The sequence below is a fragment of the Sprattus sprattus genome (assembly GCF_963457725.1).
Source record: "Sprattus sprattus genome assembly, chromosome: 8".
NCBI classification, from domain to species: Eukaryota; Metazoa; Chordata; class Actinopteri; order Clupeiformes; family Clupeidae; genus Sprattus; species Sprattus sprattus.
In genome coordinates, this window is record NC_137927.1 from 21911761 (window position 1) to 21927050 (window position 15290).

The following is a 15290-nucleotide window of genomic DNA, read 5'->3' on the forward strand; positions in this document are numbered from 1 at the left end:
TGCAAATGATCTAACCCTGATGCCAGATAAAGACTGCTAAAGCAGCTTGTTTTTAATGTTCATTGCTATGTAGAAACAATAATAGGATGCAGCTATGATGGGATGATGCCATGTCTTCTCCTGACCCAATTACAAAGATGTCTGCACTGGAAATATCAGACACTGTGTGCTTAGAATTCATAATGATTTAAAGCCCCATGCACAACCAACATCAGCATCACATACGTCAACACAACCATGCAACAACATCTACAAAGTAATTAAACGTACACACAACCGTAACATACATGCAAAGACTAGACTACAATGACAAACCTAGACCATAGGTACCGGAGTGGGGTTATGAAGAGTGGGGGGAACTGTTTTCATAATGGCAACTTCTCTATACTCTGTTTTATCTCCTTCACAAGAAATTTTGGTTTATCGGACACCAAAACAAATTATCACTAACTACTTACACTGTAGTAAAATGGCAGACAAGGTATATGACTCCCATTTTCGTACTAAGTGCAGATTTTAGTAACAATGTTGATGTTCCATTGATTCATCCAGCTGTCATATGCAACACAATGAACCGAGCAGTGGATTCACACAGGCAATCAATAGGGAATATCAGGGAAGCTCACTGATAGAAAAAGAGCATGTGCAAACACCCCATTCTCAGAGATGAACAGTAATTCTGCAAACTGAGAAGGCTGCTATAAAACCACACAACAGCCACCTGCGAAGGTCTGATACTTTATGATGCTCTCCCCACTTCGTTTATTCCCCAACACCACTGACCTAGACTCAATTGAATGCTATGCACAGAGTCACAGGGAGGGACATAGAGGAACAAGGAGGAGAAGATCCTGATGAAATGGGGACTGCTATGAAAATCTGGGGAGAGTAAACCAAAACCCATACGCAGAACTATCAGGGAAGAGACAAAGTGGGAGAGGTGGGTCTTTAAGAGGTTCTTAATAATTGAATGGGTTACAGTATTCCATTACCAACTGGCTTAACAATACTGCAGAGGATCCGTAGAAACAGATCCCCTGCAGAGAAAACAAAAAGCATCTGGCTAATCAGAAGCAGGAAGTTGCAGCATCTGTTAGAACCAGATATTTGGATTAGGCTACTTCAACAGCTCCCTCTACACTGAAGCAAAATTACTTCCCCATGAAAAAGCTCATATTCTTAGAGATATTCTGTATTTATTGGGTGTGAAAGTGTCAAATTTCATTTTAGCTATAAATTCACAAAATAAAACACACATATTTCAGTGTTTCTTGAGAGATATATTGTTTGAGGTGAGCTTTCATTTCATGAGGGAGTTTCCCCATTTCAGACTGGTTCCTCGTGGTGATCCAGGATTCACAGCTGTCTTATTACAAACCTGGAGCACCAGTCGCTGAAATGAGGGTTGAAAAGAGATAAAGTCCTGTGGAAGAGCCCACAGCATTAGACAGGGAGCACCACATCAAGACATACACAGCTCAAGGGCCCTTGTAAATCAGGGGAAAATGCACCAACGTCAGTGCTGCGCCTCAGTATATTTCCACTCACATCAAATTTTAAATTAATTTGGCCAGTCTATCGTTATGAGAGAGATGATACTACATTTGCATGAGAGTTTATAAGACTCCACTCCCAGCGCTCCTACAATTACACTCCATAGAATCACAAGGCTTAGTATATTCCAAAAAGTATTTGTGAAATGATTACCAATGGGAATATTAAGTAATTCTCAATTACAAAATTCCATTTTGTGTTGCCCAGTGTATAATATGATTATTTCAGTTATCTGGTGTATGTAAGGCTTGTTGAAATGCTTTAAAGCAGGAATACCAATTCACCTCTAGCCATTAAGCAATATGTTAGTTAGGTCAGTGAAGTAATGTTTTGTTGCAAATGAACCAAAATGACATGAAGCTGATACTAAGAGCCATCATGCATTGACTATATCAGGCCTGTGGGCATCCCAGCACAGCATGTCTAAGGGCACGTTTGGGTTAGCATACTTTGAGACTGGAGAGAAGAAAAACACACTGCAGTCGCACCACACAACGAGGCGGCTATTCCGCCCCACAAATTTCATGCACTATTTACTGCATTGGGTATTTTATTAAAAACTGGGGGGGGGGGGGGGGAGAGAAGGAGAGGTTATGGGTTCCCTTATTTTATGCGCAGTTACATCACTGTCCCCTTGAAAATGTACTTTTGCACGTAGGTCCAGCAAAGTGGGCAAAATAATGTGTTGGGAAACCAAGCCGTGATGCATGGCACTGATTATCTTTTTTTTTCTTTGTGTTCTCACATTCACACTCTCTCCTACTTTATCCTGACAGTCTTTCTCCCTACATACTGTCCTTACCTCTTGTAGCCTCTCAATGTGAGAGCGGCATGTTTCCAGGTCACTGTCTCCTGGGACCACGATGAGCCCCAGAGGGATGGCTAAGAGACAAATAGATGGGGAGAGAGAAGGAAAAAAAACATTGTGTTACATACTGATGCACACCTGAGGTCAGGCTCTCAGTAAACACTTGACCCAAATTGCCCAATGTCTGCAAGTAATACTAGGAGACAGAAAAATCTGCTGCCTAGAGCTTTACTTGCCATATACTCATGTACTGACATAAACATAAAATACAAAAAATATATTTAAAAGCACCCCACAAACACAGAATACATATTAATACATTAATTAATACATATTATTTTGCCTCTATCTAAAGCACTTGATTCAACTACGACATTTGTGACAGCCTCGCATGAAAGGTGCTTTAGAAGTTAGTGTCACTATTTGAAAACAAGTATTACAACTAAAGCTATTACGATCATTCTTAATATTATTACTTTTATTATTAAACATAAGGGTAAATAGTCATGAGCTCCTCTTCTCGTCAAAAAGCTAATCTAAGAATATTGCAACATAGTTTTAAGTGAATAACTTGTAGCCTGTCAAACACAGATTTATGAATTTTAAAAAGCTTATGCCTCTGGAGGTCTTCAAGAATCCCAGGCAGAGAGTGGGAGAAGTGGGTTGGGGGATGGGGGAAAGACAGACTTCTTCACTGTGGAATGTTCGGGTTGCTTAGCAACCGCTAAACAGTCAGTCTCTAATTCAATTCAAGTTCACTCTCTCCTTTCTTTTCTGGCTCTGGCTCTGTAGTCAGAGCTCTTTAGAGGTGTCAGGCAACTGTGACAACAGCAAAAAGGGTAGCAGCAGCTTGATATATTTTTGGATCAAAGGCAAGTGAAAAGAGCAAAAGCCAGCCTTGTTTACCATTGCAGATTCATGTGTACCATCAGGGATACAGAAGAGCGATTACAAACAGTAAGATTAAAGCAAGACACAAATGCACCATTCCCTACTGCAACAGTGCAAATAATATTGCATAATGCCTAGAACCGTTTACATAGACCTTTTGGAAGGGTACAATACAGTAAGAAGGTCTGTGGGACAGATCTCCACACAAATCACTCCAATTACATTCTTCCAAGAAAATCTATTATTTCATGTCATGTGGATGAAAAACATCAGTATTTTTAGTAACCATTTTTATCAAAATCCCTCCACGTTATCCCTTGCTTGTGAATTTGATCTGTTTGATCTCAATTTGGTTTGTGAATGTGGTGACACCTAGTGTATGGGGAGATACAAATGGCAGGCAGCATCCAATTACATTAGTCTAGGAATTGAATAACCAACTGAAAATGTGAAAACAAAAATTAAAATGCATTTGCCCAGCAGGCAACAAGAGTGTAGGCTGCTCATTCCCATTCAGGCTATACCCAGAGGAGTTGTCCAACAAACTTCTTACTCCAGGCTAAACAGATGCAGGCCACCAGAGCTCAAACAGTCAAACAAAACATCTTTCCAGGCAAGAAACTCCTCAGGGTACTAGCCTGGAAAGAGCCATGAATGCATAAGCACAACATTTATTTCCATCTAGAACCTTCTGTGCAGGTAGAGACTGACAGAAAGCTCTACTGAGGTTGAAGCGATTTCAGTTTTTTTCTGACAAGGATAGTCAATGCCAAGTCACCACCACAGCTGCCAAGAATATGGGCACCTGGGTCCGTAGGGCATCAATTAGCAGCAGTAACGAGCTCTTCCCCTCATTAGTGCCTGATGGCTGGCCGGAGCTAAACAGAACTGCACCGCTTTTGCTAATCTCATACAGCTGCAGGTTGAAAAAAGGGAGGTGACAGACAGAGCTCTGAGCCTGTGTCCCACCCAGTGTCAGACAACCAGGAATAGACAACAAGGTATTTTGCTTTCTGTGGGACCTTTGCTGGCCATCGATTAATCAAACAAACCTTTTTCCCTTCTCCACAATTAGCCCAGCACAGTTGATGAACATCTCCATGTAATGATTAGTGGCCAGGATGTGTCCTTTGACATCTAGGCAGATGTTTGTATTGACATTCATGTGACAGTAAATATCACTATCCGGCTGGAAGCTTTTGTTTTATAAATCAGTGGACACTGTATATATTGAATATGTTTTGATTGGAGAAAAGTTTAAGCTTTGACATTTCCATGCTCAATCATGTACAAAGGGCATAAATATATACGTAGTAAAAAAAGACAGATCCTGAAAATGTAATCCAATCTGGTGCTCTCAGAGACACAATCACACAGTATCAGTGTTAAAAACCGTCAGTCACGCACTGTCAGCCAGGTACGAACAGCATATGCTGTTGGTAAAATTACTGGGGACACACTGGTGACTATGTGCGAGCAGAATTGTATGTGTACTTACAAGCCTCTTTGAGTTTCTCCTTGTCATAATGCAGGGCCTCATAGTCATGCATGCTGATGCGATTCACACGGATCCGCAACCTCTCTGGAAAAGGCTGTTGGCTGTTGGGAAGACAGAAAGTTCAAATTTTATTAAAACCATAATATAACATATTACAGGATTGAAGAAAAAGAACAATGCAAATGAATTGCTTTCATAGGTGAGTACAGACTACAGCAGAACGCATCTCCTCTCTCACAGGAATCACTTTCAATTAAACAATACAAACTGGGATGCTTCCTTTCATAATTAATGACGGTCTATTTGCATAATGATCACAAATTCTAAATTAATATGAAGTGTGTCCCTCTCCCATGACTGTCATGCATGGGTGTGCCTGGGGTTTCTGTCTGGTAGTGCCAGACTGAGGCACATGTTAGGAATAAAAACAGTGGTAGAGAACCTGTCTTTCAGTGAATTTGCAGACATCGGCATAGAGCCAAACAAAGAAAGCTGCCATTTATAAGAAAGCATTTACTTAAGCAGTTTACGTACAACATCTGGTGCAAATCTCAGAGTATTATGAAAAAAAAATATGGCAGAAACACAGTTTACTTATTCCCCCCCCCCCTCTTTGACTGCTGTTAGAAAACATGACACTTTGATAATGTGGTCATCTTCTCTAAATTCTGTGATTAATTCAAGGGGCTGTTGAAGGTCTTTCCTACCTCTTCACACCACTAAAGATATAAATGCCTTGAATTTTCTGTCACAGAAAATTGTCTCCATCTTATCACTGCCCTCCAAAAGGAAGAGGGTACTGCATTCAGAGGTCTAAATGACATAACATCCTCTGAATGAGTGTGCTGTTACCACGGTAATTGAATTAGTCTCAACTTCCATCTTCTACTCTATAATTGAGGATTTGTAATGGCTAGGCGGTTCTGTGTCGATTCCTAGAGCCTTTGCAGTTTCATCCAAGCATGTAATTAGTCAAGAGGTACAATGTGATCACACTGGGAAAAGATCATTTTATTACGGTCACGGCTAACAGGGCCTGTTTGTCTACTGAATATTCAATTTTTCTAGTTTTCCTCACAATGAATGTGCAAAAGAATGGGGGGTGTACATAGAGTGATTTATAAACTATTATAATATAATACCACTAATAAAATATAAACTATTCTGCTTCAATGAAGATCCATTTAGTGAAAAACAACAGTTCTCCAATAACAAGACAAATTGATCAGATACATTAGAGGAAGTGGATGGAGCTCCATTGCTTGTATATTCTTTCTAACCGTCCCCCCAGCAGCCATACATCTAGAGTGCCTATCTTTGTCAGCACTTTGGGAGTCCGATAAGATTCAATAAATCACACCAAGTCAGCGATGTCTGTGACACATACCTGTGCACCTCTTCAATCATAAAGTGAGAAATTATAAGATGACCTTGTATGAAGAATAACGTCAATCTCTACATCGAAGTATAACAGAATTTATGTCTTATTTTCCAGTGGTGGCACTTGACATCCTAATTTGCCTCCCCCGGAGTGTCATCAAAGATCACTTCCTCAAGTTATCTAGAGGTCTAGCATTTATCAGACCATATGAGAAATGTGTGCTCACGAGAAAATGTGTGCTATCAAACACATTCTTGTTGATCCAGCGGAACAGCAAGGTTAAAAACTCTGAACAGTAACATCATATAGAGCTTTCATGTCACATTATCAAGGTATGCATAAATCTCCCCAGGATCTGTATTTGCATTCGACCCCATAAGTAATGCTGATGCCATGCTTCCAAAAGGGATGATAGGATACACGAGAGCTCATTTATCTCTTTTCCTCAGTCGCCTGATGACCCCGTCTCTGCTTCGGTGGGTATCAGAGAGACAGATGAATAAACACGGGCCAACAGCAAGCTTCACCCGTACACTGTGCTGATGTGCTTTCTTGGATTTCTGCCTCACTGGGGAGTTGACATCTCACTGGATGACAACCAATTGTCTATTCCCCTGTTAGTCAGAGGTAGACAAGGCAAAGCTGTCAGCTGCTTCAAACCTGCCTGCCACGGTGAAGTGGCCACCTGGAGACTCGCTCTTTTTTTTTTCCTCTGGGAAGTTTGAAACAGCATATTTGATGTAGGCTTCTTTTTATAACAGTCTGAGCTACTAGCCTGTCTCTCCAAGTGAAGGCAACATAATGAACACAATGAAAAAGAACATTGCTCACAAATGAAGCAATGTGTATTCATGCCATTTTAACACAAAAAGGTGTTGTATAGTTGGGTGGATGAGATCTCTCTCTGTTTATATATACTGAATGTGTCTATACATCTATATTATTTGCTTTATGCGTGTATGAGTATTTGTATGGATGTGCCCACACCTGTGATTTGACATGTTATAATAACTGCTTATGTTTGTCTGCCACTCACTCATTTAGCAGTGGGATAGAGGTCCTCCTTTTGGTCTTCTGCACCATGTTGGCTTGGTTCCTCAGGGAGATGTGAATGACGGAGGGGGCCAGCTTGCAAGGCTCCCCGTCCACCTGCATGGGGATGGACTTGTAAGTAGTCAGGGTGACTTCCCGGCACTGGTTCAGCCTCTCGCCATGGCCTCCCACCTGCAGTGTGGCCTGCAGAGATAAAAGATCAGCATTAAAGGGGTTAAAACAGTCTGCACACAGGCTTACTGAACAGAGGACAGCAACATGCTGGCAGCATCGCTTCTGACATCCGCTGATGCAAACATAGTGAAACTTAGCCATCATACAGAGATATATATTTGGATGTGCTGAAGATGGCACATACATAAATACGCCAGTAATTAATGGGGACTGCTGCGTGAATAAATAAACTTCTACACTTGCAGTAAAATCATCCTAAAACTTCAACATGGATGACCAGTACAATGGTGTCATCAGCACAGATGCAATGCTACATACTGTTTTGACACATTTTCTTTGTGAAAAAAAAAACCAGTATGCGGAACAGGATTTAAGGATCTATCAGAGAGGTCCACAATTAAGGACGGAGGAGGGAGGCCATACCAGTGAGGTCATGGTGAAGCCGATCACTTCGATACAGCCGTCGTCATGCCGCTGGGGCTCAAAGTCATGGTGCTCACTCGGGTTACCCCACGGCATGGTGCCAGCACAGTACCTACATCACACAGGAACACACACACATACAAACACACACGGACGCATATGAAACAAAATGATAGTTGGATTAAGGAAAATTATGGGAGAGATCACCCTGGATGACAGAAATGAAGAGGATTTACCTAGGGATGTTGAGGAACACGAGGCATTGCAGTTTCAACTCCTGCACCTTTGAGGTGAGATCCGTGCCATCACACTAGTAGGGCAAGGATGGCAGAGCATGCAGAGGGGGAGGGAACAGATGGGAAATCTCAGTTCACTTCACACATGTGTTGAGATTCAGCACACTCAGGGATTCACTTGGGATGGACATCATGTTATTTACATCACTGCAAATTTGAACAAATCTATGTGTTGAAGAATAATTGAAATCTTGTGTGCTCCTAGCACAAGCAAAACTTACCACCACCTTAATGTGCTTGGCCAGATCTTTGGAACTACCCATGAGGAAGTCTGAGAATGCAGTCTGATAGAGAAGAGCAAAGCATTAGGGAGCGGGTAGTGCAGATTTCACTACTTTAAAAATGATTACTCAAATCAGTTCCACATCATGTTCCAATGGCCAAATCATTCTGTGATTATTCTTGGTCCTCTTGCATTGACACAAGGCATTCTCACCCCAGCATAGAACATCTTGTTACGGAAACGGCTGTTAAATTTCTCAGGGTTTGCCTCTGGGGGTATAGAGAAAGGGCAGAGTTTTCACTGGTGTCACACACTATGATGTGTACTTTATTTAATATATATATACAGATATACATCTCAATACAAAATGAAGAACAATTAAAGAGAACTATATATAAATATTAGTATTTTAAACCAACCTCGAGATTCATGGAACTCTAGTGTCACATGGGCGTCAAAGCCAAGGCTGAAGTAGTTGTTGAATACATCCAAGGGAAGCTGTTGAATATATTAAATGCTGTGAAATACTGTGATACAAAAACTTGCATACCTCTCCAAATTTTGGCATACAGTCAGATTCTACTTTTTACTGTGATTGAATAAAACACATGATTAGATCAGATTCAGATAGACATGTCATTGAATTTCCCAACTATCTCTCAGAATACAAGATAGTGGCATAAGGTCTTGTAGTGCTAAATCAGCTTCTCTGAGCTCTCAGCAGTACCTACCACACCCTGTTCGGAAGTAGGTAATTAATAGCAGGTCAGACAAGAAGTCAATTACACGTCAGTGAACATCACTACAGCAATCACTCGCCCCTGTCCGATGAGTGCCCGAAAGACACACACTCACGCATGCCCTAAGGGCAGGGGAAAGAGGGTTGAAATGTCTACTTTATGGCCCAATGGACCCTGCATCAACTGTAATTACAAAACATCAATCACAAACTGAACATTGAAAGAGTGCCTCTTTGAAGACCTCTTCTCTGTCCTCCTCTTTCTAACGATCTCAGTGTCTTTCCCTCGCAGATCCAAACATACACAAACACACACAAACCACACACACACATTTAATGACACAAAGCAGAGACTGGGCTGTAATGATCTCATAAGGGTTTTAATGTCCTCCCTCTGTCCTGTGTTTGCAATCTCCTCTGGGTACAGTCATTCACTCACAGAGATACAAGGACACTATGGTCTCTGGAACAATGGGGCTGTCCTACTGCCTACTATGAGGAACTACTGATAAGAATTCTCTGTTGGCATCAGTCCCTTATGGCACTTGGAGGATAACATTATTGATGCTCTGTATCTTATGTCTTACCTTTCCACCTATTCGACACAGAAACTTCCAGTGGTGATAAAAGCTTTTGGAATGTGAACTGTGAGAAAAGTGGCTTCTATAGAAAGCTACATGTATGGGTGCAATGAAGACAGAATTTTCAAACTATATATGAAGTACTAAAGTATCACAGCATTGAATTGACCTAACAGTATTACAGATTCATCTATAGTATCCTCTCAGAAACTTGGTAAAATGAATGCTAATAACAGCTTAAATGGCAATGCATAAAATATGAAACTAAATCGGCACCCGGAAGAAAATAATGTACTTTAATAAAAACCCTGAGTGTTCCTCCTGCTGAAAGGAGAGAGGGATGGAGAGTGCTTACTTTATCTGTCTGCTGGTCGTCTTTATCCTCTCCTGAAGCCTCAGGGTTGGACTCAACAATGAGGTTCCAGCGGTCCAGCTGGACAACATTTCCATCTTCAACATGAGACAGGATCTTTGACACAGGTTCATCTGTATAGCCCTATGACAAAGCAGAAGAGATTATTGTGTGATTTTGGGCACCATGTCATGCCAGAGATCTGCTCATCATGGTGCCGATAGCTGATGACCTCAGGGCAGAGTACAGTGTATCAATTGTGAAACTATAAACAGAAATGTGATGAGTGAAATTGTAATCTGATTTTAGGATAGATAGAAAATCTATGTACATTTGATTATTCTAACTGAAAAACCTAAAAACTACATTAGAGAAATTGAGATGGCCATCGAGCACAATAAGTGACAATAGACTCTGGTATTACTGGACATACCCCTCCCCAGTTAAGTGTCCTGGCCAGATCATTTCCCGTGCCCAAAGGAAGAACAGCCACAGGGGGCTGAGGATTCAAATTGAGCTGATCCAAGGTAGAAAGGATCCATCCCACCTATAGTACACCAGTGACAAGACAGAGGAGAATGAGAGAAAGAAAGAAAGAAAGAAAGAAAGAAAGAAAGAAAGAGGAGGAAGAGATGAAAAACATTTGTTACCAAAAACATTTAGAATGCTCTAGATCTGTCTTTTGAAATCTTGATTTCTACGTTGATTTTTTATTATTTCTCACTCATACGGTCATTAAAAACATATTCATTATTCATAAAGCATCTCTGTATATAGATTCAAGCGGCAATCATCAGGGTCCAAGCAGCATCTCCCGAGTGCCCAGAGTGGCAAAAGGTTGAAGGATTTGAATGCTTCAACAGGAGAAATAGGACCATTTGAATTTTGGAAATGTTCCGTAAGGATTTAAAAGGCTAAATTAATTTTGGATGTAGACCAAACCATGCCAGAGGAAAACGTGTCGTAGCATGTTGTAGCAACATCTTATGGCTGATTTGTTTGTATTCTGTATACATTTATATTTTCCCAAAGAAGCCATGGGAAAACAGGCTGGTTTTGGACCTAATATGAAATGAGCTTCCTAAATCGGTGCATTGCAGTTAAGGCATAGATTTACACTACTTTAATCTTTTTTGATGTAAATGTATTATAACAAACATAAAACAAGTATCGTTTGAGTGTTTAAAGCAACATTATGCAGCAAATATATCATACCTTACAAGTAATAGTAGGCATTTGAGGATCAATCTTTGTAGCACTGAATAATGAGGCTTCAGATACCCAATCCAGGAGGTTCAGATTGGTTCATGTTTCAATACTGTGTGACTGCTTTGTTTAGAAGCAGATAATGGTTTGAACCTCAGGTGTTGTTTTTAGTCTGAGCGTACCCATATAAGGACATGTATGTTCATTTAGCTTGATGGCTATGACTGCTAGGAGAGGTTTCCATGTAATGGAGTGGCCCAATATAAGGTAGTAATTGGATGTTGGTGTTCCTTTTGTCATCAATACTTTATGACCCATAAGGGTAGGAGCCTGCCATTATAAGCCAATTTAGATGTTCATGCAGCCCTATAAGCACTTCCTACAGTTCAGCCATCAATCCTTAAAGCATTCTGCTGTCTTTACGCAGCTCTTTGTAATGTTTGTATAGTTAATTCAAGTTGGTTTCCGACCGGTTGGTTTATCCAGTTGCAATAGTGGCTCTCTCATGAGTGTTTTGCAATATTGGGGAAGAAGTTACTTCTTTATTTTTGCTTAACCGTTATGATTTTCTGCTCTTGTTTGGTCTATTGGTCCCATTGGTCATCACACTGCTATTTTGATTTTGATATACAAGTACATTTTACATAACGAATCAGATAAGTAAGGGATAATGTATTGTCCGGAGGTCATTATCCAAAAATTAATCCTGACGGGGCGAACAACACCCCTTTAAAAAAAAAAAAGCTGAACAAGAACAACAATGAAGCGGAGACACTTGGAGCCAACACTGGTGCCAACACAACTAGCAACGCATGCACAGGTGAGTTGGGTCTCTAGTCCCCAGAACCAGGTCAAGTTGAGATTGAGGGAGACGGAGGTGATGCTACAGCTGCTATCATAAGTAACCTGGGTGAAAAGTTAGGGGTTTATTGTGTAGAAAAGCAATGAGCTTGCTGTTTACTGTTTATGCGTTTATTTGAAAAGGGACAGTGTACATTGATAAACATTTCCCCCCCAAAAATGTAAATGCACCTGAATAAGCTAGGTTAGCAAGTTTAGCAATCCACACAGCACACTCAGCTGTGTGGATTGCTGCTCTATGAAAAGGGACAGACACCCCGAGAAGAATAAATGGTGAAGCTAGTGGTCCCGATGCAGAGAGGAGCGGAAAAAGATCTACAAACACAGGGACAGCCAAGCCCAGACATTGTCAATGCAAATAGTCCAAGTGAAAGGTAGGAGATAAGATCAATTAATATAGATGCATTTATTTCAATCTATGGCCTTAATTGCTGTGACTGAATTGTAGGTGAAAAGGGTGAAAATGTGTACAGCAAGCAGTCAGGTTGGAGTGTGTGCGCATGTCAGGTAAGGCGAGTGTGCTGTGTGGATTCTGTTGCAGGGCATAGTTGTTGTGTGGTTGAGTAGTTGCGTGAGTTAGCCTTTGTGATGTGTGTGAAGTGTGTACAGTAGTTGATTGCCTTGGCTTACATCCATGGAATCTTGAGTATTGCATATCGAGTCTGTGTAAGACATCAGCATAACACTGGAGCAGGTTAGGTTGGGGGAACCCCTCTGATTTACTCTGGGTATTTTGCACATTGGAGACTATCAATCAAAATAATTTCATTGCCAAAAAAAAGGTTTGAAAATCCACTGCTGTATCACCCTCTACTACAGGGTTTAGAGTTCAGAGACAGGATTGTTTCGAAGCACCGATCTGGGGAAGGCTACAACATTTCTGCTGCATTGAAGGTTCACAACATCACAGTGGCCTCCATAAATCGCAAATTGGAACAACCAGGACTCTTTCTCGAGATGGCCGCCCAGCCAAAATGAGCAATCAGAGTCCAACCTCCACTGGCTGCATGTAGCGGCTCGCATTTAGTTAAAATCACTTATGCTTGCTTACAGAGTGATTGCTGGTTCTGCTCCCACTTACTTAAATGCTCTTGTAAGGGCAAATGTTACCTAATGAGCTGCCTCGTCCTACCAGAGCAGGGGCGTCCCTCTCTACCAACTCTTCGGAGAGCACCTTCTTTCTTAACTTGGACTTCCTCTACCTCTCGGTATCTTTGCTCTAATGCTATCTCCTCTAACCAGTAATTAACTCACTCTTACAGTAGTTACATTATTGCACTTTTTACTCCTTATGTAAAATAGTATTTATTTTATCACAAGGTCTCTAATGCTCGTAAAATAGTATTTATTTTATCACAAGGTCTCTAATGCTCGTAGCTTGATTGGTTTCTCCTTTGTACGTCGCTTTGGATAAAGGCGTCTGCTATATGACTAAATGTAAATGTAAATGTAAATGTCAATGATGTCCATGAACCCGATGGCCACTGTGGCTGAGCTCCAGAGATCCTGTGTGGATATGGGAAAACTTCCAAAAGAACAACAATCACTGCAACAGTCCACCAATCTGGGCATTATGGCAGTGTTGCCAGATGGAAGCCTCTACTCAGTGAAAGACACAAGAGAGCCTAGTAAGAGTTAGCAAAAAAGCTCCACTCTCAGACTGTAAGAAACAAAGTTATCTGGTCTGATGAAACCAAGATGGAACTGTTTGGCCCACAATTCTAACATGCCTACATGATACATGGCTAGTGTATTTATCACCCAATACAATACCAACAGTGAAGCATGGTGGTGGCAGCATCATGGTGTGAGGGTGTTTTTCAGTGGCATGGACTATGTGACTGGTCAAGGTTGAGGGAGTACTGAATGGAGCAAAGTTCAATGATACCCTTAAGGAAACCTGGTCTAGAGCATTCAAGACCTTAGACTGGTTCCGAAGGTTCACCTTCTAACAGGACAATGACTTTGAGCACACAGCCTAGACAATGCAGGAGGGAGAACTCTGTGCATGTCCTTGAGTGGCCCAGCCAGAGCCCCAACTTGAACCCAATTGAACATCTTTGGAGAGACCTGAAAATGCTGTCCACCGACAGTCACCATCCAATCTAACAGAGCTTGAGAGGATCTGCAGAGAAGAATGGCAGAAAATACCCTGTGCAAAGGTTGCTGCATCATACCCAAGAATACTCAAGGCTGTAATCTCTGCCAATTGATGCTTCAACTAAGTACTGAGCGATGGGTCTGAATACTTATTGCAATGTGATATCAGTGTTTTGTTTTTAATACATTTGCGAAAATGTTTTAAATAGCCTATAATAACAAAGCAACAACAGGATTATAGTGTTGATTGACAAGGTAAATCATTTATTTAAACAATTTGAGCACAAGGCTGCAACATGTAAAGTGAAAAAAATGAAAAAAGTGAAGGTCTGAATATTTTCTGAATGCACTCTACACCACAACAACATCATATCACACATATCTCTTTGCCTGAACAATGTATAATGACACACCAAGACACCTTACTATTAGAGGCAAGGGACCATGGAAGAGAAGAAAAGACAACAATAATAAGCCACGGACTTACCGTCCCATCACCTCCGCATGCTAAAATCCGCAGGTTGTGGACTTTGCGATACATTTCTAAGCTTAGGAGGACAAAAAAAAAGCAAAAATAAATTACCCAAACAAGCACCTGCAAACTGTTGAGTGCAATGAAGGATTAGGACTCAATGCATACCCCTCTTTGGGCCCTCCTTGGCTAAGGTCAAATACTTGTCTGGGATTGAGGTACCACATGAAAGACTGGATGATCTTGGCTCCCTGGAAAATAATAAAACAAATCTTGCAGCCTTGACCATGTCAACCACATATTGAATAGATTAATATTGTGACAAACAAATGAGGATAACTGGCTTCCAGATGGCAGCTGAGGATTCCTTCTCACCTGATTCCCCCCACTCTTAGGGTTGACAAATACAAGCACAGGCTTCATTAGTTGAGAGGGAATTGGCCTGACAATGAAAGGCTTCCAGCGAGTCTCCTATCAGGAAAGAACAAGGAAAAACATCCAAAAGTATTGTGAGTTGAAAATGTATTAACGTTGTGTGTGTGTTTAGTACTTAAGAGACCCCCATAGGTTAATTCCAAGTAATTTATGTCAGAGGCCAGTCATTAGCATCATGAAAGCTAATCAATACAGGCTCAGTATTGACCTCAGATGCTGAGCCAATGCAATTAAAGGCTGAGC

General features: G+C 41.1%; 1 protein-coding gene across 4 annotated transcripts in view; it reads right to left on the bottom strand.

The window, feature by feature from the left end:
* dgkza (diacylglycerol kinase, zeta a) overlaps nucleotides 1-15290 on the bottom strand; it is a 101485-nt gene that overhangs the window by 35256 nt on the left and 50939 nt on the right. For all 4 annotated transcript variants that reach the window (XM_080843608.1, XM_080843607.1, XM_080843606.1 and 1 more), the window contains 13 exons: nucleotides 14988-15083; nucleotides 14781-14863; nucleotides 14628-14688; nucleotides 10407-10520; nucleotides 9977-10117; nucleotides 8721-8799; nucleotides 8515-8570; nucleotides 8300-8362; nucleotides 8019-8092; nucleotides 7783-7894; nucleotides 7169-7368; nucleotides 4752-4852; nucleotides 2357-2436 (listed from right to left, as the gene is read on the bottom strand). In XM_080843608.1, coding sequence (XP_080699734.1) covers nucleotides 2357-2436; nucleotides 4752-4852; nucleotides 7169-7368; nucleotides 7783-7894; nucleotides 8019-8092; nucleotides 8300-8362; nucleotides 8515-8570; nucleotides 8721-8799; nucleotides 9977-10117; nucleotides 10407-10520; nucleotides 14628-14688; nucleotides 14781-14863; nucleotides 14988-15083 — 1260 coding nt within the window. The remainder of the gene's footprint in view (nucleotides 1-2356; nucleotides 2437-4751; nucleotides 4853-7168; nucleotides 7369-7782; nucleotides 7895-8018; nucleotides 8093-8299; nucleotides 8363-8514; nucleotides 8571-8720; nucleotides 8800-9976; nucleotides 10118-10406; nucleotides 10521-14627; nucleotides 14689-14780; nucleotides 14864-14987; nucleotides 15084-15290) is intronic.